The sequence below is a fragment of the Camponotus floridanus genome, unplaced genomic scaffold (genome assembly GCF_003227725.1).
Source record: "Camponotus floridanus strain SB8 unplaced genomic scaffold, Cflo_v7.5 scaffold96, whole genome shotgun sequence".
Taxonomy (NCBI): domain Eukaryota; kingdom Metazoa; phylum Arthropoda; class Insecta; order Hymenoptera; family Formicidae; genus Camponotus; species Camponotus floridanus.
This window is the reverse complement of record NW_020229867.1, coordinates 355,559-379,950: the sequence shown is the minus strand read 5'-3', so window position 1 is coordinate 379,950 and position 24,392 is coordinate 355,559. Positions and strand designations below refer to the sequence as shown.

The following is a 24,392-nucleotide window of genomic DNA, read 5'->3' as shown; positions in this document are numbered from 1 at the left end:
TTCTCTGAAATACTAGCCTTTATTCGCGTCCACGACTCAGTCGGTTGGTGTGTCTATCTGTCTTTTTTTGGAGCCACCGAGGGCTGCAACGAGGAAAAAGAAGTGCCCCCGTGCATTCCTCTTATTTTATCCGAGGTCGGGTACTATCGCGCGTGCTTTCTTTTTGCTTGACATAATTTAAAATTTATGAGTTCGAGAATCGGTTATGCGAGGCCATTCTCTCCTCTTTTCGTTCCTACCCATCTCTCTCAGTCCCGTCCTTGTCGCCTTCCCTCGCTTGTGCTTTCTCCGTCCACCGTGGTTTTGCCACAGAATTTGAATATTAAGATTAGGCCAGTTTTAATGCGCGAGCTTCTCTCTCTCTCTCTCTCTCTCTCTCTCTCTCTCGTCTCTCATCTTCCTCCTCCCTTTCCCGAACACCGAGCAAGTTCTCCGCGAGAAATGTTTTCATAAAGCATGCACAGATCCGAGAGCTGTCGGTAACGCTCTCCGCTGTATTTGCACATGAGAAAGACTCTCGCCGAGCAAAGATTCTCCTCCCAATCGCAATCATATCTCCCGATGCAAGGTAGGACATGTCGTCCGCTGTATTTAACTGATACTTCTTTAATAGTTATCCGACCCTTCTCGATTCATTTCCTGCTCTTCTAACACCGTTCGATAAGAGATATTCGTCTCGGAAAATCCGCAGTTTTTGGACCGATGGATCCGAAAGAGCGAAAAGGATAAGGAAAAGACGAGCGTGAGCGAGAGAACGATGGAGAAAGAGAGAGAGGTGGAAGTTCATTAAGACCACCGATGCCACAGGCACCGTATTAGGTTGAACAAACTGGTTTTCGCGAGTCTTTTCTCTCCCCTGCATCATCCGACGCATCGGGCCCGGATAAAAGACTCCCGAGTTTCGGCATGGTCCTTAACCCTTTATTTGGCAATGTCGCCCTCGAGCAACGCAATTTCTCTCTCTCTACGCGAACGAGTTCTTCATGAAAGTCGGCGATATTTCACTCTCAACATTTATACATTCGTTGTTCATCGCCGAGAAAATTTCTCTACTATAAATATTAATGTCTTAAGATAATAAATATTATTGTCTTACGTAATCGAGTTTTCAAGAAAACCGACAATAAATAATTGGAATCAGAGCGCAATCGATGACGATGATTTGAGGCTATTAGAGACAACGCGATGACTATGCTGAACACGAGACATTGATTTAAATATAAACGATCCACTATGTTTTCGTTCAATCTCGTTTGCCGCGACGATCGATTCTAAAGTCGACTCGTGAACCGTTAATTTGGCAATTGACAGTAATAAATACTTGGCAACGGCACACGGCAAACTTTTGCACGATTGCCAAATGCGCGACGAAATAATCGAACGAGAATAAAGAGGGAAATTGTGCATTCGAAAGAAATTTCGCAAAGTAGATTACACTTCTTTCCCCGACTGTACCGGCCATGTGTTTTCGGGTATCCGCACTCCCACAAGACGGCCCGTTCTTATTTTCTCGTTTGTCCATCGCATCATCTTTTCAAAGTACTTCAAGATATACCTCGAAATCAGAGCAACAGAAGAATATAAAGGGTGTAATCTCTATGAACTATCGATGATCTCCGAGTCTTCTCATCACTTATCCTTCCCTAATCAATGTCAATTTTTACTACTCACAAAAGTTGGAACAATTGGAGAGTTTATCGAGTTGGTAAAGAGGCCAACGCCGCGAGATAGCTAGAGTAAAAAAAAGAAGAAGAAGAAAAGAAGAAGAAGAACATGACAGAGTCACGACGACGACAACAACAACGAAGATCCTCCTCGGCTAGGAATGCCTCCTGATGGATTGGTCATCCGTGATTAATTTGACAAGCTGACTTTCTGGTTTTCGGAGACTGACAAGGGGCCCACGGGCTTCAGCGCCCGTGAGGCCTAATGGGCCTTCTCGGCCACGGCGCACCTCTCGCTGGTTCTGCCTATCTCAGCGTACGTATCGACGGAGGTGGGAACGTTTGAAAAATTAATCGAGCCTACAGAGTCTCCGTGGAAATGCTAATGGAAGGTCACCTTTTTCATTCGATTATCGACACCGCGAGCGAGGAGAATAAAGAAGCGCCGCGAACGAAGGGGGCGAAATAGAAATCTTCTCGTCATCCGCGGGAAGGCAACCTTAATCTCGACGCACTAATCGACTAATCTCGGAGAAATCTTGAGAAAAACCAGTCGCCCGTTTCTAATAAGCGGCTCGATTACCCGTCAAAAATCTTGCTCGCGACAATTATATATATTTCAAAGTATGTAATTTTCTAGATAACGTCTACTTGTAGCATATTAAATACGCAATCTTTTTTCAATAAAAATGCGAATACAACGTTTGAAATGGTCAGTCGCGAGTGAAAAGTAGTTTTCACAAGTACGGAATTTCTCTCGAGCTCGGACATGACTGAGGCTAATCTTGCGGATACGCGAAACCGGTACTCGTAAAAAGAAAATTATCGAGGATGCGGTGAGACGACCGAGTGTCCGCCGGATCTCGATCCATTGACTCGACGAGAACTACTTGTCGCCGGCGTTTGCGTCGGCGAGGACGGATACAAAAGGAGACGATCGTAAAACTCGCACCTCGCCAGCGCGACGTGAGCGTGGATGCACGGAGGAAATAAAGTAATAAAGCGATCGGTGCACTTACTTCGCGATATTCCTCGTGTTGGGTCGCGCGTGTCGAGAAAAGTGACAAGTATGCATCGAAAAAAAAAAAAAGGGAAACGTATCGGCTAAGAGTTGGCCAGTCATCGAGAAAATTTATCAAATCTATCAAATTTATCATCGCCAGATTTTTTCGGGCGGAAAAGATATTGAGTGAGGAATAATTAAAAAATTATTTTATATACTAAACAAAACTTTACGGTATTTCACGCAATATTGTCGATACATCACATGTGTTTTAATTTAAAACCAATTTTAAATTTAAAACTAAATTGCCTAACTATACTTGATCTCTGCCTGTATCCTGACAGACTTGTCTTTCGTTTGATGAAACATCTCAAAACAGAACCACTTTATTATACGTTCCACGCGCACTTACGATCGAAAGACTGTCATAATGTTAGATAATTCTTTATTAAGAATCAAAGAGATAAGAGAATGATAATTAAGGTACCGTTGAAAAGCACGAGGCCGTACGGTGTTTCTCATCGGTTTATTCGGAGAGGCCGTAGAAAGAAAATAAGAACGCACTCGAGATAGTTAAATGGCAATGGGACAAGGAGGAGGAGAAGCGAGTTCCGGGTTGACAGTCATTGGACGAGGACGAGAATCGCGGGAAACGGCGAGAGATCGACGTAGAGCTGGAATTAAACAAATAATCTTCGTCGAGCGGGGAATCCGTTAAGGCACGAAAGTACGGTCGGTAAAAGGAACCTATTGAATTCTAAATTTAAACGAATGTCCAAGTGTCAGCGAGCTGACGGGCAAAATAAACAAGATGCCGCGAGGAAAAGGAGTAAGGAGAACGCTCGCGGGGAGAATGAACGGGAATGGGAGAGGATTTCACGGGAGATGTAATATCTCGGTCCACTTTTTTCTTCATTTTTATCCTCCGTTCTCCATCTCGATATTAATTTCGCGAACGGATCAAATTGTAAATTTCGTTTTCAATTTTAGTTCGGTTCTTCGTAACTCTGAAAAATTTGTCGGACTTTGTTGCTCTTTTAAATTTTACGATGTACGGAAATTCCATGATATTAATCTTTCACGATGCTTCAGAGACGGTAATCCGCGATGATTTCGCAAAAAAACAAAAAAAAACGTTCGCTCTCATGGATAATAATAGCTCGACGACTTAACTTGATTACCGTTCTATGCTTTTCTGCTTGTCGAGGCCTCCGTGTTAAAGTTCATTGATACGTCAATTTATAACCGCGGAGAAAAATTCTGAATCTTTGCAAATAATCGACTCATGACGCGGCAAGCTCGTCAACGATTTCAATCGCGGTGATCGATGAGGAAAAAAAAAAGGAAAAAGAAATAGGCAAAATTCGAGAGTTACGTAGGGAATCGTCGCAGAGATACGCGCTACTGCAAAGACTGTACCGTGTCCAACGTCGATAAAACTTTGCCATTCCTCTCCTTCATCGCCGCTCTCTGACTCAGAACTTAATTGGAGAACAAAAAACTCGAGGAGATCCAATTGACCCGGAAGCGGACGTCAACGCGGCGCGAGCGACGATCGTACAAACAGCAGCAGCAGCAAAAAGCTCTCTGAGGAAATTGAATTAAATGAGAAAATTCAAGATGGGGAATCGCTCGTTTTCTCTTATGCAAATAACGTCGATATTCCGCTCTCGCGCGAAACGCTAATCTAACACAGGCTATCGCGAAAAAGTCTCAATCGAGGAAAATATGTGCATGAAGTACGTCCGAGAAGAATAAAGCGTACGAGAAAAAAAACGAGAGAGGAAAAAAAACGAGAAGGACGCGATCGACGAGCAAAGTATCAACGGATATGACGATCGTGATGAAAAACGAGGCACTTTCGAGGATCGATAGAGAAAACCGTGGCTTGTTCGCGCGAAGAGGGAAAGACAAAGAGGAGGAAGGACGTGAGCGCATATAGGGCCCCGCGGGGTTCCAGGGGGAAAAGAGGGGGGCCTCCTCATCGTCGTGGCAGCACGTGTGTAGCAGAAGCGAGAACCCGGGGCCCCAGTTCGGTCCGTGCCTCGTAAAGCCTTTCATAAAAGCTTTCATAAAACGTTTCACGATCTCTTGGTACCGAGGGAATCCAGCGCCGATCAACGTCTCGCAAGATCCGTCCGTCTTTCTCCTCTTCTTCTCCGTCCTACGCGGCAAGGGATATTTTCTCGTCTCGAGTGCGAGACATATATTTCACGTGTTCTCGTGAAAATCTGAATAAACATGGGAAATCGCAGCTTAAAAGGTCGTAGAGTAGAAGCTGTTTTTCTCTTAAGAGTGGAAGCTATTTGGGAAATGGCAATGATGGCCCATCTTGAATTCTTATCCAGTTTTTCATTCGCGTAAGACTCATCGAAAGACATCACGAATTCAGCGGCTGAATACCTGAAGTCTTTCAACGTCTCTCATCAAGCATGGAGCTGCTGGGCTTCTTTGTCCCCGCTCAAGGAGGAAGCTCCGATTTCGATCTCGCGACGATTCGTTTTCGGAACCATCGTACCCCAACTCATACGTGCCCGAGCGAGATAAAAGCTCGTAACCAGACTGATCTGAACTCTTTCCCCTTTCTCCCTTCCGTTGGTTTTCCCCCGCTCTTCCTCAATATCACCGATTCCCCGTTTCTTTCCTCTCGCTACCAGCGCGTCTCGAATTAAACCCGACCAGCAGATACGACAGATTCGTTGAATAGCGGTCGAGTTGGCTGGCTTTTTGAATTCAGTTTCTTAACGAAGGGTTCGCAGCGGCCGTTCCTTCCGAGGAGAAGCCTCGCTTTTTGAAACGACAACTTTTTGTTCAAAGGGCTTTTCAAAGAGACACACGCGCGCGTATCTGTCACCGAGGTTTGCAGCGCGTGACGATGAAGATCCAAAAACAACTAAATGGAAGGAAGTTTCGGGTTCTAATAATTCTTGTCTCCTTTCGACCAGACACGTGTGTATCTCCTCGAGTAGATAATCATCCGGTACAATATCCATTACTTTTAAAGCCTCGCTAAATTGAACGACGATCTATATACATACATACATATATATATATAAATATAAAGAGAAAAAAAGATATCTCCGTCGATCGTTGGCTCGAGCCGATTTCGAAGACGGAGCGGATTTTCTCGCCCGACGGGTGGCATTCGACGATCATTCTTCCGAGGCGATGCCGCGGACGGATATCGTTAAAAAACGCAATCGAGCCGGGAGAATCGCGTTATCAGTTAATGAATCTGGCCCGGTGCGACCGGTGCCCGGGGGCCCACGAGAGGGGGCCTGTCTCTCGAAAGTCTCCGCGGGCTCCCCCTGACAATGGGCCAGGCGTCCGACGAATTTCGAAAAGGACAAAAATAAAAAATGATCCCGCGCGCTCCTCTCGCGCAGAGAAGGAAGCTGCTCTTCTCTCGGGAGAAAGAGGAAAGATCGCGTCTCCTTTCTATCCGTTCCTTCTGCTGCGTGCCTGCCCGCTGTCCGTCCGACTGTCCGTCTTCTCTTTTCATCCTTGCTGCCTTTTATCCGGGCGGAATGATTAATGGGTTCACGGAGGCACCGCGGTATCTTCCCTCTCTCCTCCTCGAGATCCCTCATCAGACCTCCCCTCCCTCCAAAGTCGCCGTCTCTCTTTCGTCCGCGCGCATAGACGAGACTTTTCTGCTTTTCTTCGCGCCCGGATTATCACCTCTCCCTGCCCCCCCCTCGCGCAGCGATTGTACGACACTGGGATACATCTTTTCTATGCCTTCGATGCTCTCGCTTTAATATCGCGGCGCCGTGAAATGGAGCGAGTTGGACGGAATGTCCAACGCGATTGATCCGACAGTCGCTCCTAACAAATGTTTAAAAGCGGAGACTATATAGGTCACGAGCATATAAATTGACTTTTAGCCGATTCCAGATGTTAGATATACCAATAAGGGATACACGTAATAACTCTCTCCGAGATCAACGCGAAACGATAATGTATCCTTAGTGGAAGAGACAAATATGTAAGATATTTATTCGAGGCGAGGTGAACCTCGGAGGCGAGTGACTCTCGTTTAAGAAGTGCCGTCTTTCCATTTTTTGTCGTCGTCGTTTCTAACCGTGTCATTGTCAAGACGCGTTACCGCTTCAAGCTCTTTTACATGATAAATTACGCGTGATTTTTTTTTTGTATCAATCGCAACGATCACGTCGTGCCGCAACAAGTCGGCTTTTGTTTCTCGTCACCTGCACGTAGGTGGCGACCAGTTGAGGGAGACGCAAAGCGCTTGCGGTGAGAAGCAAAGCGGATGACAAGGAGCGGGGGACACTCTTCGCTTCGATCCTTGTCATATTATATTTTAACCAGATATTATATCGCATAGTCTTGTAATAGCACAATACATCACCTGTCATATTTTAATTAGATATATCGCATTTTTATAACACTGCAACATGCCATTCGAAATAATAGTTTGCGTGTATCGTTTCGTTGCTGGAAAAATCGTCAAAATCATGCAAGATTAAAATTATTCAAATTGAACAAATTAATCTGCAAAATTCTGAGATACGTTTGAAGAATCGTATTCGACATTTTGTAAATAAATCGCGCGAGTCAAAGCGACTCGAGAATTCCTGACCGCAGGGAATTCTCGAGAGCGTCAACCCACGCTGATCCGCCGCGTGCAACGGGAAACGATGACGCTGGCTGATCTCGAAGGCATCCATCGATCGCGGGTCGCTTAGCTCGCGCAGTCCGGGACCGACCGACTTTATGAGTTATAAGTCGGCCATCTTGCTCGAGCCATCGCATATTCACGTGCGCGCATATGCGATGCACCGGCAATATGTAAGTGCTACATTCTGTTCTGGTGCACGTACAGTCCCGGCTGAAAGCGGCCGGCGAGAACACGAGCCCCCTCATCCACGACGTGCACGACGTATCGCGAAAAGTGCATTCGTTTATCGCGATGCCGGCTGACGTAACCGCTGCTGCTCGGCAGAGCTTCTAATTCATATTGCATCCAATCGCGCGGCTGCTGACTCTCGACGAGTCGTCGGAGAACGGAATGCTCGCTGATGTTAATTCATCCGGTGCGATTTTGCGGAAAGCGACGCACGTGCGATCAAGTCGAAATTTCGTCGATCGATAATTCTCGAGCTAGAAACGAGATACGGGATTGATCTCCGGCCAAGCCGGATCGCGAATGTCAACCAGTCGCGTAGCCAACGATCAATCTTGCGCCAACCTCGCGTACAATGCCAACCAATCCGCGTATTCCAATTTGTCTAACGACTTGTCGAGTGACAATGCGGGCGGCTACAATTGTCATATTCGACGAAATGGCTTGAACGGCTCTATTCGGAATCGCGACTTTAGTTGTTTCGACGGTTCTTGAAATAATCATTCAAAAATATTCAATTCCAAAAACTAATCAACTTTTGACTTTATATCGAAATTTTACGAATTATATCAATTTGGTCTAAATCGATAATCGATGAATTTTCGAGTCCACTTACCTTGAGTCTGCTGACCAACACTCGGGTTGAGAAACGTGGGCGGCAGTTGCCTGCTGACCGACTTTGCCAATTCGCCTCCTGCCAGCCCATAGATCGCCAAAAGTTCCTGCATCGTCGACTCCGCGTACTCTCTCATGCCTTCGAAGGGTTTCCGCTCTTCGATCTCGGCCTCGCCGTCGGCCTCGTTGCCCCGCTCATCTTCAAACTGCGTGTCCTGATCGTCCAGACGAGACGACTCTGCGTCCAAGACGCCGCTCCCACTTCTCTCCGACGAATCGGAATTTGGACTCCTCGCCTGAAAATTGCAGATATATATTTACAAGACAGCAAATATTTAGATAATTCCCGGAAGCTAAGGATTAATGAATGGAACACTTACTTCTGTACCAGGCGAGTACAACTTCCGCGATCTCAGTTGCTCAAGGATGAACTTGTGCCTGAGAGAGTCCGCGCTATCGTCATCGGCCTCGGAGGACGGCGGTCTCGTGGCGACCGAGAGATCCATCGGGCTGACCTCGTTATTGTTTAGCCTCTGCTTCGATCTATCCTCGGCCGGCAGCAGCATCGTCTTCCTCTCGTACTCGAGGATTTCGCTGGAACTCTCCTCGACGACCTCCGGCTCGTCATCGTCCTTGTCGGACTCGTCCGATACCTCCGCCATCCGGCTGCTTATGGGCTTGAAGTTCTTCCGTTTGTTTCGCGGTTTACTCTGGATGCTGCTAGTGATCTGCAACTGGGCCTGCGCCTCGTACTGGGAGTCGCTGTCCTGATCGGCGGCACCCCGTCGGGTCGTCGCGTAGTTGTAGACCGAATCAGAAAGCATCTCCGCTGATGAAGAAACGAAATTTATTCCATCTCATTAGGCGCTAATCTTATCGATTTATTAATGACACGTGCGCAAGACGAGCTGCTTTGTCTCATTTTTTTGCCATCCCGGACCTGCAGCTTCTCAAACGAGTCAGAATGAGAATAGAAACGATTTGGACGAGCAATGCCTCGGTATTTTGCATCGCAAAGATGAGACGACGATAGTCACTAATTCCATACCGCGGCGTTTCAAAGCGCGATGGCGTGTTTCTCATATCACAGTTAATAGATATCAATTTTTAGCATCAATTATAATCCCGCGAACTCAAACGCTAAGCGTACGTTCTAGGTACGACCGTGGCTTATATACGCGCCATATAGTTTTGTAAAATTAACGGCGCGATTCTTCGCGCAATTGTGGAGACAGACGTTTATTTATTCCATAGATGAATCAGAGATGTTTGCAAGTTTCTGCAATCCCTCAACTATTATTAATATGTTACTAACCCACGCAGCATGCATGTCTAAGAGACGTTCAGAGGACATTCTGAGGACATTCTTCGTCCGAAAAATTCTTTGGAATACGCTCTGGACGTCTTTCGGATATGAATCTCACGTGGGAAGAATTCTGACATTTTAATGATTTTGGGAGAGCCGAGTATTAACCCATTCAGACCCTATGTACACAATTATGCACAAGAACTTTAAAATCATGTGTAATAGTTATTAATATATATATAGTTAAAAAAATATATATATACATATCTCGAAAAAAAAAATATATATATATCTCGTAGTTTTAAACCCTTAGCATCAATAAAAATTAATTCAATAATTTTTTACATTACAGAAAAAATTCATTCTGAATGGGTTAAGGATGATACAAATGAACTTGTTGAATTTCGTACGGAATAAATCTTTTAATATTTGACGAATCGAGGAGCATCTTACCGGGGCCATACGGGCTGGTTACGGCGGACATCTCGAACCTCGCGAACCAGCCGGTTGTTCACCGCATCCTGAAACAAAACACGCATGTTAGTCGATCAGGCTTCAAACGCGAGTTGAAACGAAACGATCTGCCAATTCGCTTCCCACGTGTTCCGCTGACACGCGAGAATCACACACTTACGAGGAGCGGCACTGTCCTCCGACACACGTTCACCGGGAATCCAATGAGAAATAACGCAGCGCCAAGTGGAGAAGGAGTCACAATCGCCGTAAGAGTCAATCTCGATTCGTTCACGCGGGATATCGGATTCGCAATACGATCGACCTATTCTATTCGAATAAAGTCCGCGACGTTTATTCCCCGACAACGTACGCTCGCCGGCGATGTTTGCGGGTCTGTTAAGACTGGAGGAGGGAGGCCGGTCGTTGTAAGAGAATCGCGAAAACGAGGCGAAAACAAAGGCACGTCGCCGTAACAAAAGCTACGGTGATATACGAGCGCCCTGGTAGCCGCTAGTCCGACCAGCCTGGCGCGATAACGCGCGAGCGCACGACAATTCGTTTCTCGGTTATTGGAATGCAGACCTTTAAGCCCATTACACGCCGTCGCGGCGGCAGCAATGGCAGGAAGGTGAAAGAGAGCGGACGCGCGCGCGACGCGGGAGAAGATCCGAGGAAGAAAAGAGAGGAGAGAGAACAGCCGGCGAGACGAGGAGGGGAAAAAATCCGAAATGAGAAAGCAACAATAAAAGGACGCGCGACATGATAAGCATTAACGTCCGGCCAATCGAAAGGGTTTATCTCGACGGGGTTATACCCGCACTAACTGTCATTTCATGGCTCTCTCGGGTTCGGTTCTCCCGCAATGAGAAACGGCGGAATGGAATTTCAATCCGTTGGAAAATGACTTCCTCGCCGCTTCTGCCGCCCGCTCGTTCGTCTTCATCGTCATCGTCTTCGTCGCAACGATCGCCTACGAGTCGCGCCGATTCGCATGGCCGTTTGCCTTTCACGGCGTGCGGGGGATTTCATTCGATCCCGGACCGTATCCTTCGGGAATGCGTCGCGATGAGCGACCGATGGGTAGCCCTTCGTCGTAACGCACGCTCTCTTATTAATGTCGCGCTTCATTGTTGTCGCTTTACGCGAGAAACGACCCTCCTTTCCTCCCCCTCTGCTCGACGATGAAATTTCTCTCGTGAACCGAAATCGCTGAAGCGCGCATGACGATATTCGCCTGTCATGTGGTGCCGAGATCCAACGATAATTACCAATCACGACGGGTTAATGAGAGCCGAATCGCAAATAATTAACAGTAAAATCAAGGAGTCATGCCGGGGTTCTCGAATCGGTGACACGCGCCGATAATTTCAACCTGTCGCGCCGATCGCGGTTGATGTACGAGGGCTTTCTACTGCCTCCTCGATCAAGCGCAAATTGTATTGCGCATTGACAGGCCGCGCCATTCAGACCAACCGGTCCTCGAAAGATCAACTCGCTACCCTCGCGGTTTCTGAGTCGGCCAATGTCAATAGAGAAGTCGCTGTCATCCCGATACACGTACATGTGTCCTCCTTGGCAAAATTGAGTCTTGAATTCTGAGAGCTCAATCTACTTTAGGGGATCAAAAATTCATCTTTTTTTATGTATTTTCTGAAAATATCGTGCCTGAGAAATATGTCTTTCAAATTTTATTGAAACATTCACAGCAATGACAAAGTTTTCAAAGTTGATGTGATCTTCATCAAATTAATGAATCAAATAACTTCAATCTTTTTTAACAAAAGGAAAATATTTGTGAGAGATACTGAATTTAATTAGAATTTTAAATATTAGTAATCAATATTTTCTTTATGAAATGAATAAATTCCCATAAGAAATATATGTAATTTTAAAAAAGCATTACTTTATTATCTTCCAATTTTCTGCAAAATTAGGTTCAGCATCCATAAATATTATTTCTAATATAATAAACTAAATCGAATTTATTCATTTCAGTCAATAAAACGAGGAGTAACCCGTCACACTAAAAGAAGCAACATTAAAAAATACTGATACGTATTATTTAAACGCCACTTTCATAGAATAGACTCTGAACAAATCTCAATCGTGATACAAGCACGTGTGATTTTCCTTGCTTTGCAAAATCTCTGCACAATTCGAACAAAAGTACACGCGATTATATCATTTTATTCCATCCTTTCTTTACCCTACAATCATTGTTTCTGGATTCACCCTGGTACAACTGGTCGCGAGGAAGATTCTTTAGGGGAGGGGGATGAAGACAGCGCGCAATAAAATTCCACCTAAACGTACTCTCGCTCATTGTTATTTCTGCCTCGGATCTACAGATTTCAGCCGAAAGATCTGTGCGAATAATCAGCAGTAGGGTCGGTCGAAGTCGAGCGCGCCCTCCGATTGGCGCGAGCGCGCTAGGCGTAGCCGCGAGAATATATCCCCGCGACGACGAGCACGGGGGGGGTGCACGGCGTACACGATCGGGACGCGATATGTCCGAGCGGCCGAGCGCGAGCTCCTTTTTTCGCCGGCTATACAGAAGGGATAATTAACATCTGTTACAGAGTACCTATAGCGCGCGGGCCGCCCCGTTTCACCCCACCACGTGGATCACGGGGCGGACCTTGAATACATTATCACCCTCTCGTGTACGTACACACGTTGCACACAGACACACGCAACACACGCGCACAAACACGTGTATCGTCGAATCGCAGGGCGTGCGGGAGATCGACCGTGAACGAAAATCTTTATCTCCACCGTCTCCTTGTCGGGGATCTGACCGTCTCTCGTCGTCTGAGGATCGAATTTTGCGCCAACGGGCCACCCCTTCTTGGTCCAATGATCGATACGCGAACGAAAAATTTATAAATGAGGTAAAATAAAAATTTCAACCCCTAAAAAGGATTCATTTATGACGTATCGCATATTGCGTTGCCTCTCCGTTTCGGAAGAGACATTTACAATTTTTAAAATTCTCGAATGCTGATCTAGATATATAAGGGGTTGATATTTCAGGTTTAAAGTTATTATGTCAAAATAAAAAACTGAAAGCTACTCTTGGAAATTAAAATACTACTCTTGTCTCTTATTTGCAATGTTTAACGAGCAAACTGGAATGGAAAACTGGATGCTGTGAGAACGGTAGCAGATAGGGCATATTAAATCGCCAATTTATAGAAACGGCTCTCGACAAATTGCTCGACGAGTTCTCGTCTTTGACGATCGATATTATTGACAAGTCTTGTTTCGTGTAATTGCAAAAATACTTACAAATCGTTACTAGTTTTACTAATGAAAACACGTCACGCATCGGTGCTCGTGAATCTAAACCAATGATCGACTCGCGGAAAAAGAAACTGTAAAATGTCGGTACATCTCGTAAGTAATTAAGACGCGCGTAATTTCTGCGGTCCCATAATACGGATGCGGTTTAGACATAATTTGTATTTTTCTCTCGAGATGCGCCTCTGTTATGCGCGTATTTTACAAGCGAATAATCAAAATAAAATGATAAAAATGAAGATAAAGCTGAAAGATTTGAATAAAGTACATTAGTCGCGCGGTTTCTCGGTGCAATTACGATTTAACACTTCCGGATATTCATCGCGCGTACATGCTTGGAGGAACGCAAACTTGGAAAGATCGATCGCGCACAGTTACAGTATATTAACTCACGCGAAGGAGACAGCATCGAGAACGGGACGAGAGTCGGGGACGGGTCGGGTCGGGACGGGATGAAACTGTACGAGACAGCGGGCTGGTCCGTGAGAGCGGGCTACCACTCGACATAGCTCGACGCTGATGCCGATGCCAGAAAGAGAGGAAACAAAAAAGTCGGCGTTACTTCGTAACGCGTTCGTTCGTCAAACACTCGAACGTAACGTTGCCAGACCCGGCGAGCTGGAGGAGCCCCGCGGCTCTTGGAGTGCCTGCTGCGGAATACCAGGAGATTATTCAAATTCGCCACCGACGGCTTAAAATGTACATTAATCGCCCTATCGTGCTGGGACGATGGGCCGGAAACCGACACGTCGTCGAATAACCGACTTATATCGAAATGTATGCGTTGGATGGACGAGCGTTGGATCCGAAAATGGTCTCGATTCGTGTTTGTCGAACGGTAACTTTATAGGAGTAGCGTTATTAAACTACTTACTGTTACGAAGCATAATTTAACAATGAATATTAGATAAATAAATCGTCGAGGTATTCGACTTTGCGTTATTCGAAAGAAAAAAAATATTTGATTATTTAAATCTTCTGATCTTTTAAAATCCAGCTTGTCAATGTATAGACAACTCGGCTATTATTCAAGGGCTTGAAATTGTTGCTCAGCCAAAGTCGACGTGTCGCGGAGCGTCTCGAGAGCATCGGTGACTAAGATAAAACGCAGGCTCTTCTTCTCTCGCGCAGCTTGTATCTCTCTTTTTAAACGCTTTTCCGTTTTGTATTAGGATTACCGGACGACTGGCTTCTGCGCTCTCCTTCGCGCGTTCGGCTCTGCCGCTCTCTACCTTGCTCTCGGATCGAGAGGCCGAGGAAGGAAGTATAAGGAGAACGGGCTAGAGAGAAGGCGAGTGTGTTCATAAGATATGGTGTGAAACACGAGAGGAGCGAGATTAAAGAATGAAAAACATAGAATTCTGAGAACTGGTTCAAGTCATAATATTCGTAATTTCAAGCCGCGCCTTGTGGCGACCGCGTCTTCTGCGTGTCGTTTGAAATTAATGCGAGCGGAAATAAAATTCCTGCCCCCCTCCCCCCCCCGCCTATACCCCATACCCCGACGTCGCGCCCTTCGTTCTAGCTCTCGGCTCTCGGCCTCGTCGAGCCTCCGCGAGACCAACGAGACAAGTGGATGGCGTTTAATGGTCGAGCATCGTGTAAATAAATTCGGCCCTCGTCGCGCCGGACGGAAGGATGTTTGCTTCTAATATTTGGACTTCGCGCCGCGTCGAAAGAATCGGACGACGAGAGAGTCTCGGGGCTCCGAGTTTCGCGTTTCGACGTGTTTGGCTTGCGCGCATCCGAGGATCGCCATCGCGGAGACCACCTCGCAAAGAGATCACCTCATCGGAGATGAAACGCGTAATAGATCGTTTCTCTCCTTCTCGTTCTCGCGCCTCCCAGAATTCCTTCTCGGAAGAGAACGGCGACGCGATACCGAGTGGCGAAATATTGCGGTCTACCCGGGGACGGCCGGGGTGAGGCGAGAGGAAGGGGGAGGGTTCGCGAGGGGGTACGCTCCATTTACGAGGATTAAGATAAAGCGCGACGTTGTCTCTCGGCTGTCTTCGTTTTCCCGTTCATCGGCACCTCCGTTCCGCTCCCGGCTCCCGGCCCGGCCCGTGAAACACGCCTCGGCCACGTCTCTGTACGTACGCGCCGTTAAAAATAGAGCACGCAACGACTCACTAATCTGGTTAGGGCTACTTAGCGTAACTCCGACTATTTAGACCTGGATACGGTTACGGTAGTTAAGCCGCCATCTAGGCTCTAAGTAGAACCCAGCGCGGCGACGGCGGGGACTTTTGGGCCTTTAAAGGAGAGCTCTCGCTAAAACGTCTTAATAGACGCGAGCGAGTGAGCTCGAATGCGCGATTTTACGCCGGTTTGACAAAATCGACGGACGCGGAGAAAGATGATTTTCAAGTCTTATTTCAGTTCGTCGTGAAGCTATTTTATTTTATTTTATTATTATTGTACGTTTCTAACTTCAAACAAAAATTATTGTTTTGCGGATTTTCCCATTATATAAAATTATCTACTTCAAAATTGCAATAAAATTAAATCAACTTTTAAAATGAAATAACCAAAAAGAAGTGGAAATTAATTATTCATTTATATCCCAAAGTAAATGTTTGCCTACCACATGCTATATAATATTTTTTCAAACATAAATAAAATACGTTATAAAGAAACGTGAAGCTATTAAGGATAAGATATTTTAAAGCTTATAAATTTTCTCAAAATTTATCATCTCTTTGAATGTTTCATTAATCCTAGATACACTCTTTATAATCTTTTCAAAAAATGTTTTTACGTATTTCAATTTTTCTTTTACTTTACTTTAAAATGACGCTAAAATAGTTTGCAAATTTTAATTTAAACCTCAATAAAGGGCACATGGAATCTCGATGGAATTAAATTCGCTAATAGGCCTCTTCCAGTGATGTGGCTATTTGTTGACCGCCGCGGACGACCAGCGAGTCTTAATGGTGAATCTTCATCTCTCGCTGGATGTGGGAACAACGTCAGAGTCATCTCGGCTTAATCGTCACAAGCTTATGCTCGGGGCTCTACCTCCGGGAGGTTTTAAGACTAATTAACGAGTGAGTGCCGAGTAATTAATCGATGGATGTTGATTCGTAAGTTGGACTAATAGAATGGTTAGGCCACGTGAGTCTTTTATACACGTCAAACGTTCAAGCTTCTAAATCAATGTTTTTCGAATTAAGAAAGTTGTTGTTTAGATAATTACCCTGGCCAAAGAAGAGAATGTAAATTATATAATCTCGTAATTGAAAAAAATAAGTAACGTTCATCATAAATTCAAGGAAAAGTTTTACACCTTTTTAAAATATTTAAATACAATCAAATATTAAATATTCCTTCAAAGAATAAAAATAACTTTTCTATTAAAAATTCTTGAGCTAAAAAAATTTTTTTTTGTAGCGATATTCAATCAATTTAATATATGAATTATTTAATTAAAATTTAAATATTCATGCACATATATTTATACACAAACATATAAAATTTATGTTAATTGTATAAATTTATTCAAATCAGAGCTGTTTGTAGACGATTTGGAGTCTGCCGGTGTACACACGTGCCCGAATACGCAATGTCCCCCCTATTTCCTTTTGGATCGCCGAGAAAACGAGATTTCAAAAATCCGTTATTTAAATAAGGCAGGAGGAACGCGACCGGGAATGGCCCGAGCGATTTTATAAAATTAATAGTAAAGGGTAGGCCGCGCCACGCTCGCTATTATGCGCGTATGCAAATACGCGTAAGGGGTGGGATTAGACGTGCAAGAGAAGAGAGGGGAGAGGTACAGCGGAAGGCAAATGAGAGGGGGAGAAGGAGAAGGGGCTCTGCCTTGCAGGCTGCAAGGCATTAAAACTTCCGAGATTTATAGCGGCCTGGACTGGTCTGGCCACGCTCGATTCGGGGTGGCTTCCACTAAAAAAGGGGGCCATATTGCTGGTAACGACGAGGGGGCAGCCGCATTACAGGGATGCGCCGCGCTTTCGTTCGCGGATTTTAATATTGAAACGATCTTGAAAAAGAAGCAGCACACATGTGATTTATCTTTCCCCAAGCATGAGAGCAAGCCAGCAATTATCAACACAATTAATGCTTGAAACAATAACGCAAGGAAACGGAATATTTATTCACAGGCGGCAAGAGAGTAATTATTCAATAAAGAAATCTTTAAAATTTTATAAAACTAAATAAATAAATAAATAAATAAAATTACGTAGAAAATTATTACAAAATATTATATAGAAATATATTATACAGAAATTATGTAGAAAATATTATATAAAAAATTATAAAAATATATAGAAAACAAAAATTTTTATAAGAAATTTTTAACTTTTTCAGAAATTAGCCGACCTTGTAGATAGATTTCTTTGCAATATCGCGAAATACTTTCCTAATTGCTTTTACGCATCGCACAGGAAGCAAGCGTCTCGCAAGCAAACATCTTCGCGAGAGAGAGAGGGAAAAAGATGAGGAACGTGTTGGAAATTCTGCGCGTATATGCTCATCAGCCTCGAACACCAATTAGAGCCATCTTCGCAAACGTTACACTTAGGAAGCGAAACGATCGGCGCTTCCACGAGCCGCTTTTTATGGAACCGAACGCAACGTCTCCTCGGCTGAAGAAACGCTTCTGAACGGAGGTTGAATGCTCGCTTTCTTCGTCAAGTCACAACACGATCGTTTCTTCGAGGTTCTCGGGTGTCGGATCGTCCATATTTCAGATCGTCTCGCGATGTGCGATTCCCCTGAATCTCGTTCGTGTTTAACGGAAGTTCAGATTCGTATCCGATTGCCTTCATTTGGCACTCGGTATATACGATACACACGTTCCAGATATTTAAATTATTATTATTACCATCAACGTGTAACACGTAATTTTATTATATTTCTGATTAGATGCTATTTTTGGATCGGACAGATTGACGTGACGATTACAAAAACGAGGAACGACCAAAGAGACAGGGAAATCCTCTCTGCGGGACGATACATTGTGTCGTTTGCCTGGTTGTACGCCTGGCAAGTACCTGTCAAGGGACATTTTATCGGCGATGCGCGTGTAAGATCGGTTACGAGTTTCGATTGACTCCTAATAGCGAGCCGCAAGAAATCAATAAGAAATCAATCGCTACGTGACGGCCGGCGCTCGGCTCCTGATGAATAATGGAAAAATCTGGTTTCTCCGCGACGACAAAGCCCGTCGATGACGGAGCGAGATAATCCGGTCCGAGTTTTCTGGATTACGCGCGATCCCGTTAAACTCCTAGTTCCACGTCCCTCTCTCTCTCTTTCTTTCTCTAACTTTTTCTCCTTTTATACTTCCTTCCTACCTAGTAGCGTAAATGCAAATTCACGATGCAAATTTGCGTCCCATCGCCTCAAACCGGTTGGAAATATCAGACTGATATCTGCTATATCTCGCGCGAGACACAATCAGAGTTTATCATATTTTCTTTCGCGCTTCCAGGAGAAACGATAATCGCGTTTAGGTAATATTTGACGGCACAGGATAATGATATGTTACGGAACAAGTTTTTGTTAGGCGAGCAGGACTGATAGAGATCATAAATAATTAATGAGATGTAATATTCCCCTTCGTGACTTTTATTTCTTAATTTTTTAATCCGCGCGACAGCTAAGACTATAAACGAGAATAAGCTAGAAATTTCCAACGCACCATTTTAAAATTTCTCGGCTTCGAATATTAGCTCCCGTTTGCGATACAATCGGCCATTGAACGTTCTTGACGATTTAATGCAGACAGTGATCTCAAAGTACTCGCGATTCCCGAGAGGAAGAAGGGAAATAGGAGAGACAGAAGAAAGTGATGACAGAATGGGAGCGAGGTATGAAATTTCCTCGAAATCTTCTCAAATCTGACATAATGAAATGTCGAATCGCAAACACAAATCAGAGTCGTGAGACTGATATATATTCAGAAAATGCGTAGAGTTGCAAAAAGAAGAGAAGCAGAAAAAGATAAAGCAAAATTAAGGGAATGTGTAGAGAACAAGTTTCTATATGGTCCGTCCTGATAGCGAATCCCTTCGAATTCACGTGTATTTTGATCGTTAAGATTCATACGATCGAGGAAAAAAAGAAAGGCTGAGGAAACGAATGTAGGTTCGACGAAATTCCGGAAAGATTGAATATATATATATATACCAGAATGTGTATAAATTCGCTGAGAAATTCTTCATTGCATCGAAAATATTCTCGAAGGAAAGGATTTAATATACAGCTTTCGACAAAAATAACCCGATAAGTTTCTATAATTTTTTTTCTGCAGCACATCTTTCATCATTTACTTGAGAAAGATGCGGAGAGAATCTAAAAATGTATTTAAAAATAGTGATATAAAAATAGTGATATAAAAATTATTTAAGAAAAGTGTTTCTCACATTTTAATTTTAAAGACAAAGACATATCTTGATCTGGATGCATAGAAAAAAGTTGTATAGAAATTTATGGGATTATTTTTATTCTGTACAATTGATTTCTAAATAAATCTCTGTTATAAGAATCGAGTAATTTTTTTACAAATAAAAAATTTAAAAAAATTCATAAAAGAAAGAAGATACTGTGCATTAGAGACATTTTTTATCGCGTGGTACCATCTGGAAGACGCTGTCCGGTATTCTCATCCGAATTATCCGCCTGACGTCTCGTGTAGTCGCGCGATTTACTACCTAGACTAATCGAAATTTGCGACGCTCCATAAATTCCATAAGCATAAACGGAAAGCTATATCGTCGGCAGGCAAGCCCGCGTTGCGCCGGCGAAATTCCGCGAAAGCTGGCGAATCCTGCTGGCGCATAATTCCACGGGCCGTGAAAAAAGGATGCGAGGAACGGCGCGGGGGCGGAGGACAGAGGAGATAAACCAAAACCGACCGTTCGGCCGAAATTCCGCGAAATCCGGTAAAATTGAATCTCGGAGGAAGTCGGATCGACAAAGGGACGACGACGAGGAGGAGGACGCGATCGCTCCTGAGCGATCGACTCTGGTGTTTCGAGCCGGCATAAACCCGGGCTGCTCCCCGCAACCGAAGAAAAAGAAGCACGTCCGTGGGCCTCCGAGAATGATGAATCGTTTCTATTAAAATACTTTTTCGACGGGGAATACAGAGTGTGGGCATCCGGCTCTACTGGAGCCACGAATGAATTTATTTACATATTTTCGATCTGGATTAAGAGGTATCGTCGGCGACAAAAGTACCCGGACTCTCGTGACTCTGTCGCGAGTGTCTTCTCCGTAGACTTCATAAACATGCTTCTTCGTTAAATCGTTATATACATAATATATAAAAAATTGATGAAGAGATGACATTCACGACTGATGTTACAATCGTCCAACTTAAATATAAATTGAATATAAATCCAGATCGAAATGTTACTCGCAATAAGTGATAACAAAAGAAGGGGAGAGAGAAAACGACGAACATTATAGGAGGTGAGCCACAACGAGCCGGTTTCCATGTGTCTACGAGCAACGTATCTATTTCCAAGTCGCGACAGGGTGTAGCGGTAGCGAGCGAGCTACGTGATGTTAATGAGGCCCAATTAATCACGCTTGGAAGTGAATCCTAATGCGAAAAGGCGAAATGTCTCCCGTCTCGGGAGGCGCCGAGTCTCGTCCCAAGGCGAAAGTACTTCCGTCCGGCCACTGACATTCGATCGTCCCGCTACTCGAGGAACGTCTTCCTCGTTCTAGGGGAACGCATCGATCGGGCGTGACCAGAAATCGCAAGATCTTTGTACAATTCTCGAACAACTTAAACTGCGAATCAAAATATGCGAGAGCCGGAATAAAAATAATCGAGACGCGATATTGCAATAGGGACATGCGCGATAAAAAGAATTTCCGCACCGCCAATTTAAAACCAATGTAATAAAAGCGATAGAGACTGAGAAGATTGGAGCAGCGATGTTAACAATCATGCTGTAATTTGCGTTCGACCATTCACTTTGGGATATAATCAATAATTATCATCATTAAATTCAAACTCGCATAATAATTTCCAGATCGAAAACGGCTACGCTGTATAATGCTGGTCGCCGCCGTTTGCAAAGTCGGGGGTTCGTCGAGAGAACAATGGCGAACCGAGGATCGAAGGACTCGTCCGATCCGAATGAATGAATCGAATGAGTCCAACGCACCGTACGTCGCCGAGTTCGAGGCATCGGAGATCGAGCCTATGCGAAATGATAAATGAACCCTGTTCGATCGCGGGCATCGTCGCCGCTATTAAGATGGCGTATAAAATGATAATTTAGCGTAGTCCGCGTGTCCGCAAAACGATCCCTCGCGACGCAGTAGCGAGCAAATACCCGGTCGATATTATTACTATGTAAAATGCGAAAATCAGATCAATTTGCGAGGAATTTAAAATGTTGCAAAATTCCTGGGGAAGGCACAATGATAGGGGGAGAGGCCTCGCGTCTCCCGCGGGTGCGCATTCGCGCCGCTTAATCGAGGCGCGTTCGAGCGAGGTAATAAATTTATTTCCGAAACAACAATCGGCGGGATGGACTGGGGAGGGAGCGAGACGACGGCGGGGAGAGGGCTTTACGTATGAATCGTTCCTAATGCATGGTACAGCGTTGGAGTTCGAGGCCGCTGCTGCGCGCGCGGGAGAGAGAGACTCTCCTCGCCGCGATGCGAAGCTCACCGCGGAATGATAAATGAACTCTTCTTAACCGCGAGCTCTCATATCGGGCCGCTATTAACATAGCGCCGGATAAAGTAACGAATTTAAAAGAAATCCAATATAAAAGCCACGGGAATTCCATCGGAGATCTTATCCGGGCCGAGCTCTCGCTCGCTGCGGAGACTCCATTAATCACCGGCTCTTCTCTCCCTTCCACGCTACTTCTTCCATCTCCTCCTGCCCCCGCACCCCTTTCCTTCGCTCGCTTCATTTGTCTCATATTAGTCGTTATTACGAAACTTGAAAATTCAAATGGACGAGGGATAATGGCGCTGCCCGTTGTCCGAAGATGATGCCGGACACCCTCTTTCTCTTCGTTCTCCTTTATTCTCCCTTCGTTCGCCGATCGAGACTCGGCTTTTTGCAACGCGCACAAGTAGCCCGGATTGCAAGAACAAAGTCCGTCTAATGGAATTATCCGATTTGCGCGGTACTCAAATCTTTTCGCGGAATAATATATATAATATCTTCTCGCGATGCGTCATCGAGAGAAATTACTATCGCAAATATCTCGAAGCGAGAGACAATAGCGCGAACGACGATTATAGGAATTGATTATAGGAGTTGTAAGAAAATTTGCGGCGATTCCATTTCGCCGCTCGATGAATCCATTTATTATTCGCGCATGATTTTATGACGACTCCGATTTCTCTCTTCGTTTCTTTTCCTTTCCTTTTCGTCCCGCAAAGCTCGTGGAATGCCGAAATAAGGAGAGCGAACGAACGGGATGGAGGCACCGAAGGAAAGCAATAAGAAGGGAGCAATATGAGACGATTGGCAAACGCATGCTTATAACGTCGGAACGATCGACCTCGCGCATACCATATTCCACTCGGTGAGAAAAGCCGATTGAAATCGATCGAGGCCTCTTCGCAAACATCTCATATACGCAACGCGATACGACACTTGTATTATAAACGTCCAAGAAAAATTGGCGAACACGACATTCTAGTTTCTCTCACGATTCAAATATAAACTTTACAACACGTGTACATCAGGTAAAGGTGGGGGGCAGTCTCTCGTGGACATGTAGAGCAAATAAAAATAATCCCACAATTTTCTATAACACTGACATGATATTTGTTTTTAAAGCTAAAATTTGAGAAACACTCTGTTTAAATCATTTTTATATCGTTCTATAAATTTTAATAATCTTTAATAATTATTTTATGTTAAAAATAAAAATCTTTAAAATATGATATTTAAAATAAACTTTTATTATAGGTGATAAAACCATAATTTTGAATGATGCGAAATTGCATGGATTGAGTGTTAAAAATTATTCAAACAAATTTAATCAAAATTATAAAAAATTGCTGGATATGCAGTCTCTGCGAATTAACGACTATTAATTAACATCCCAACATCATTTGTTATTTGTTCAACGATGAATAATTCTCCGCTTCAATTTATAAATTATTAATTAAATTTACGTTATATTATACATATCCGACTTGTATCTTTTATCTGGCATTTATCTTTACATTGCGTATGGAAACGTTACGCGTTACTTTGAGATGTATCAATTAAATGGATGCTTAATAAAGGCGAGAATGTCGGGCGAATAGAGACACGTATCGTCGATTTCCCTTTAAGGGAATCTCCAAGTTTTCTACGGATATGGGCGCGAAGTGGGTGAACGAGGACGTCGCATGCTTATGGCGTATATCCCGCACCATATCCAGCATATCCGTTCGTTCGTCCGGTGCCTCTTCCCGACATCGGTCATACACCATCGACATACGATTCCGCCGCGAATGCCAGAGTGTTGATAATTTATTTGAAAGACGTGCGTCGAACGTGTCGCACCTTCGCAATCGTGCGCGCGCGCGCGCGCGCGTACGTTTGTTGCCGCATTCTGGATTTCGCACCTTTTTCGTGCCCGGCCATTGTGCCAGAGGACGGGGTTGACCTTTTTCGGCCGCGATGTTTATTAACGAATCGCAGCTGCAATCTACCGACCGGACGCGCATTTTTATAGCGGGGGAAAAAAGTCACGTCGCGCGACATCATGATCGCAATTCCGTTCCGTCAAACTCGATTAAAATGTCAATGAGCCGCATAATATGGGGATAATATCGATACTTTGCTCTAGATGCGAAAAAGTTTTCGACTCGATAACCATCTGGAATCGAGTCATTATCTGAAAAATCGTATTCCTACGATTCTGAAATCTCGCATATTAATTATTCAGATTAATTTTTTCAAGTATTTTTTTTTTTTGTACGTGAAAGAGATTTCTTTTTCTCCCTCGATCCTCGGCGCAGAGAGAGATTTCGTTGCGGCTGCAACGGTAATTTCGGTAATTATATCGCAATTACCGAGCGAAATAATGGACATTCGCGAGAATTTTCGCGTCGATCAAAGTTGCGGAGAAACTATCCGGGACTTTCGTACGTACCTACGAGGCGTAGCGATTACGTACGACTATCTACGTGCGCGTTTTCATTGTGGAAGGAACATTGCAACGTGGGCACAGA

The 24,392-nt window shown here is 44.4% G+C and overlaps 1 protein-coding gene across 4 annotated transcripts in view; it reads right to left on the bottom strand.

Moving 5' to 3' along the window:
- LOC105249424 (zinc finger protein castor homolog 1) overlaps positions 1-24,392 on the bottom strand; it is a 101,402-nt gene that overhangs the window by 40,271 nt on the left and 36,739 nt on the right. For 3 of the 4 annotated variants that reach the window (XM_025415068.1, XM_011254874.3, XM_011254875.3), the window contains exons 2-4: positions 9,909-9,976; positions 8,530-8,978; positions 8,151-8,445 (exon numbers count right to left, since the gene is read on the bottom strand). In XM_025415068.1, coding sequence (XP_025270853.1) covers positions 8,151-8,445; positions 8,530-8,978; positions 9,909-9,939 — 775 coding nt within the window. In that variant the 5' untranslated portion in view covers positions 9,940-9,976. Of the gene's footprint in view, positions 1-8,150; positions 8,446-8,529; positions 8,979-9,908; positions 9,977-10,089; positions 10,109-24,392 lie in introns of those variants that run through there. The other variant, XM_025415069.1, reaches the window with a different exon arrangement.